Source organism: Crocuta crocuta, unplaced genomic scaffold, assembly GCF_008692635.1.
Source record: "Crocuta crocuta isolate KB4526 unplaced genomic scaffold, BGI_CrCroc_1.0 scaffold339, whole genome shotgun sequence".
Taxonomy (NCBI): Eukaryota; Metazoa; Chordata; class Mammalia; order Carnivora; family Hyaenidae; genus Crocuta; species Crocuta crocuta.
Genome location: NW_027530357.1, coordinates 4897061 through 4902169, shown reverse-complemented (window position 1 = coordinate 4902169; position 5109 = coordinate 4897061). Strand labels below are relative to the sequence as shown.

General features: G+C 52.0%; 1 protein-coding gene across 2 annotated transcripts in view; it reads left to right on the top strand.

Moving 5' to 3' along the window:
• Window positions 1-5109, top strand: part of RNFT2 (ring finger protein, transmembrane 2) — a 64262-nt gene that overhangs the window by 49849 nt on the left and 9304 nt on the right. The window contains exons 8-11 of one of the 2 annotated variants that reach the window (XM_077765938.1): window positions 1743-1892; window positions 3120-3185; window positions 3318-3419; window positions 4464-4532. In XM_077765938.1, the coding sequence (XP_077622064.1) occupies window positions 1743-1892; window positions 3120-3185; window positions 3318-3419; window positions 4464-4502 (357 nt within the window). In that variant the 3' untranslated portion in view covers window positions 4503-4532. Of the gene's footprint in view, window positions 1-1742; window positions 1893-3119; window positions 3186-3317; window positions 3420-4463; window positions 4533-5109 lie in introns of those variants that run through there. The other variant, XM_077765937.1, reaches the window with a different exon arrangement.

Below are 5109 nucleotides of genomic sequence, written 5' to 3'. Positions count from 1 at the left end.
TTACAGGCTGAAAATATAACTTACTGCTGGCATAAACCTTGGTCCCTTGGGGTATTATGTGCTGCATTTCTTCACAGTCAAGTTGCTCTTTTTCAGGATAATATTTGAACGGCGGTTCAGGTTTCCATTATAGATCTCTATCATAACCAGACTCTGTCGCTGTGCATTCATTTTGCTACCTGTTTCTGTTTGTACTGTCACAAAGAACTAAAGACCGCTGCAACGACTGTTCCCGCTGGCACATCTCAACACCCATTCCTGATTGTCAGAATAAAGTCTTAAAAATAGGATCACTGGAGCAAATACTGTTCATCTTTTTAAGGCTGCGCGTGCCTGGGACAGGGTTGGTTGCTTCTTTCTATGTTTCTTTGTCTTAATCATTTACTGTGGTGTAATTTAAATACAAAATGTGCAGATTTGAGGCATATATTTCAGTGAGTTTTGGCAAGGACATACCCTTGTGTGACCCCATCCCAATCGCGACGCTAAATAGCTCTCTCACTCCCCCAAATTCCTTGATGCCCCTTGCAGTCCCCTCCTCCGTACACCAGGCAACCCCTGATCTGATTTCTGTCACTACAGGTTAGTGTTAACCTGTTCCAGGATTTCACAGAAACGAGAACTGTACAATATGTTTTCTGCTATAAACTGCCTCCTTCAACTGGACGTAACGCATGAGGGATTCATCACGCTGTTGTGTGTAGCAGTCACTTACTCATGTTTAGTGCCGCATGGCATTCTGTCATACAGATATACCACAATCGTTTATCCACCCTTCCACTGATGGGCGTTTGGGCTGTTTCCAGTTTGGGGGTATGATGAATAGAGCTGCTATAGGAACCTTTGTATACAAGCAGGCATATATTTTCATCTCTCTCGGGTACATACCTGCAAGCAAAGGTGCTGGGTCATAAGCAGGTGTGTGTTTAACTTTATCAGCCCCAACAGGGTGGGGTTATTTTCATCCCATTTCAGAGCACAGGCCACAGAGAGCTTGAAGGACTTGTCCAAGGACGAGGGGAAGCAGGGAAATAGGATTTGGGGAGTACGGCCCCATGCCAGGCACAGGCCTAGGTGCTTTTCCCGTTTCTCTGGGGGAACCTTCAGCGCAGCCCTGTGAGCTAGGAGTCGTGGCCCCCGTTCTGTTGATGAGGAAGCTGGGGCTCGCGATCTGGCAGCAACGAAAGCTTCAAACCAAGCCCCGTCTGAATCCCAAGTGCGTCCTCTTTGCCCAGAAGCCTTCCTGCTCCTTGAGGACAGTGGGTGGTGGAGTGGGAAGGAGAGCACCCGCCCCTCCTTTAGGCCTGCCCTTACTGCGCCCCGCGGTCCGTCCTGCCTGCGCCCCTGTGAGCGGGCACCCATGATGCCCGAGTCAGCCCTCGAGACCAGGGCAGCCTGTGTGCAGGGCCAGGGGCTGTGCCCCCACAGCCACAGCAGGCACCAGGGAGTGACCCACACTGCATCCCTCCGTCAAAAGTCTCCAGTTTCTCCCTCCATGAAATGCGATCCTTGGAGCTTTGATCCTCGGGGCTGGTGGGCAGGGGTGAGGCCGGCGGGCAGGGGCCACGTCTCCCCGGCCACATCGCAAACCCATTAGGAGCCAGTGTGAGTGCTTTCCAAAGCTGATTAATGGCCTGCTCGTGACCTGGAACGTCATTACTGCCCAGGCTGGGGGACCCCCGTGGCCGCCTCCTTTGGGTCTTTACAGCTAATCATAATTGATGCTTTCTGTGCGGTTGCAGGGCAAGTTCTATCTGGTCATCGAGGAGTTGAGCCAGCTGTTCCGATCGCTTGTCCCCATCCAGCTGTGGTACAAATACATCATGGGGGACGACTCTTCCAACAGCTACTTCCTAGGAGGGGTCCTGATTGTTCTCTACAGCCTGTGCAAGGTGAGGTGGGCCTGGGGGGCGGGAGGGCTGGCCTGAAGAGGGTCCATGCATTTGCTGGGCCTGGCGGTGGGGGCAAGTAGGGACCATCCTACAGTGTACAGTGACATTGAGCCAGTTCACAGGGCTCTACCCCCTCCACATCTATCTAGGTCTAAGACATTTTCATCACCCCAAAAAGAAACCCTGTACCCATTAAGCCGTCCCTCCCTGTTCCTGCCCACTCCCCTCCCCCAGCCACTGGCAACGAGCAGTCAGCTGTCCATCTCTGTGGACTCGCTTATTGTGGACACTTCATATAAATGGAATCCTACACTCTGTGGTCTTCTGTGTCTGGCTTCTCTCACTTAGCATCATGTTTCCGAGGCTCATCCACGTCGTGGCATATATCGATAACTTCATTCCTTTCTGCGGTTAAATCCTCCCTAATTTCTTGCCCATAAAGCTCACCATATGCTCTCCCTTCACGTATTTCCATTATGACTCCTATGTTATGGGCGAGGAGATGGGGGCTCAGAGAGCAGCCACTTGGTCAGTGTCACTCAGCCCAAGATCACAGAGTGAGTGTTGAACCCGGGCAGTCAGCCTCCAAAGCCTGGAGCTCTGACCCACAGACGTGCCCCTGAACTTGCTTCCCTTCCTCTTTGGTCACACACCCTCACGCCTACAGTCAGGATACAGTGCTTCTCTTTCCATCATGGGTACAAATCAGGCTCCCCCTTCCCCCCCCCAACCATAAATACATCCTCCTCTTTCTTCTTCCGTCTCTATTTCTGGCTCTGGAGAACCCTGGGGAAGCCACGTGTTCTTGCCTTCCCTTCCTCCCAGCAGGGCTAGCCAGGCAGTCCCTGCCCCGTCAGCCACGGGGGCTTCTGTTGCCTGCTGACCCCGATCGACTGGCAGTGGCTGGCCGCAGTGCTGGCCGGCTCGGAGGAAGAGTGCTGTGATCGATTAGCAGTGCCTGTGCTGGGCTTGGCAGAGGGGAAAGGCTGTATGCGCGCCATGTACTCACTGTCCTGGTCCAGGTAGCAAGGGAGACTGTTGACATAAGTCAGCAAGACAAATGCCACGCAAAACAGGTAGAAATGAGGAGCTCCAGGTGGCACAGAGTGCCCTGGAAATGTTCAGAGTCAAAGAGGAGGGGTCTGTGGGGATGGCTCAGGAAGGGTGAGACAGGCCCTGAACAACCCTTGGTGGGACTTTTCAGCCATCACTCTGCTCTCTTTTCAGTCATTCGACATCTGTGGCCGTGTGGGCGGAGTCAGGAAAGCCCTGAAGCTTCTGTGCACCTCTCAGGTGAGTTCACCTCAAATGGTCCCAACTGAAGACAGAGGAGCCAGGGGCTGGAAACAGCTCTCAGCGCTTCTGAGGGAATCCAGTGAGGGTCCACAGCTGGGTGTCTCTCTCTCTCCCTCCCTCTTCAAACAGAATTATGGAGTCCGGGCCACTGGGCAGCAGTGCACAGAAGCCGGTGATATCTGTGCCATCTGCCAGGCTGAGTTCCGGGAGCCTCTGGTCCTTATGTGCCAGGTAAGCAGAGCTGGGTGCAACCACTGGGGACTGAGGCCGGAGGACCTCTGGGGCCCTCTCCCACGCAGAAGCCCCATATCGCAGTCCCATGACCAGACCTCAAGGCTCTGGGATGGGTCTCTGGGAAATAGTGGGTTCAAGGCTAGAGTCAGTCAGACCTGGGTTCAGACGTCAGGTCTGCCTCTTACGAGGCGGGCGGCCTTGGGCAAGTCGCTTCACCTCGCTGAGCCTTGGTTTTATCAGTCAAATATCGACAGTGAAAACGTCGATGTGGCGTAGTGTCAGAATGTCCTGAGTGAGAGTCCCAGCCCCATTGTGGGCCCTGCAGGAGAGGAGCACTCTGTCCTTGGTTTTTTCTCGTTTATACGATGAGTGTCTTGTTACAAATTAACGAGATCATCTGTGAAAGAGTCAAATTTGAATTACCCACCCATAAAAATTGCTCGTGTTATAATTATTATCGTCGTTGTAATTTACTATTACTGTTTGCTCTCATTTCGAGTAGTGGGTCACCAACCCGTAGCAACCCATGCTGAACTCCCTAAACACACCCCTCCTTCTCCTCCTCCTGACATCAGGGGCTAAGATGTCAATTCGGCAAGCGTATGTGAGTCAGAGCATCCTATCGGGTACCGGAGAGGGGAGGCGGAGGGCACACAGACCCCGTTCCCTCCTCTGGAAGCTCGCGGTCCTTGGGGAGACAGACACATACATAAATAACTATGAAACAAGGCAGGCAGTGATAAGTGCTGTGTAAGAGAGATTCCTGCAGCTTCCCGGGGGACCAGGACAGAGAGCAATGAGTTCCAGCTCAGGAAGGCTTTTTGCGGGAGGCCCAGCCCACCCGCTGGAAGAAATGAGAGCACAGATGCTCCTCACCCCTGTAGCCTCCACGACCTACCTTCCGGGGGTGAGAGGGCAGGAGGTGAAGGTTTTGGCATCAGCCAAACTTATTATTACTTTGGGGATGTTAGGAAGGTTTTCTTTTCCTTTCATTGTATTTACTTTTAAATGGAGAATGTGTTTGCATGATTCAAATTTCAGACTGAGGAATTCATGAGTAAGGATATCACGGGAAGTTAATGCAGCAGGTTGGATTCTGGCACAGACAGAGGGCGTGAACAGGGAAACTGGCTTGACGGAATCCAGACCAAGCCCGGAGTTCTGTGGTTGGTCATGAATCCACAGGGGGCTACTTGGCATTCAAAATGCACCACATTGGGGCGCCTGGGTGGCTCAGTCGGTTGAGCGTCTGACTTCAGCTCAGGTCACAATCTCAGTTCGTGAGTTCAAGCCCTGCATCGGGCTCTGTGCCGACAGCTCAGAGCCTGGAGCCTGCTTTGGATTCAGTATCTCCCTCTCTCTTCACCTCCCCCGCTCATACTCTGCCTCTTTCTCTCTTAAACATAAATTAAAACAATTTAAAAATTAAAAAAAAAAAAGAAAAGAAAATGCACCACAGTAATGCAAGATGATGGGGGGGGACTGAAACTTGGTGGGTAGCTGTATGAGGACTCGCTGCATCATCTCAGCAACTGTTAATGCGAGTCTTAAATTACACCAAAGGTAAAGGTTTATTTATTTTATTTTTTAAGTTTATTTATTTTGAGAGGGGGAGAAAGAGAACAAGCAGGGAAGGGGCAGAGGGAGAGGAGCGAGGGCAGAGTTTCCAAAGTGGGGTTTGTGCTAA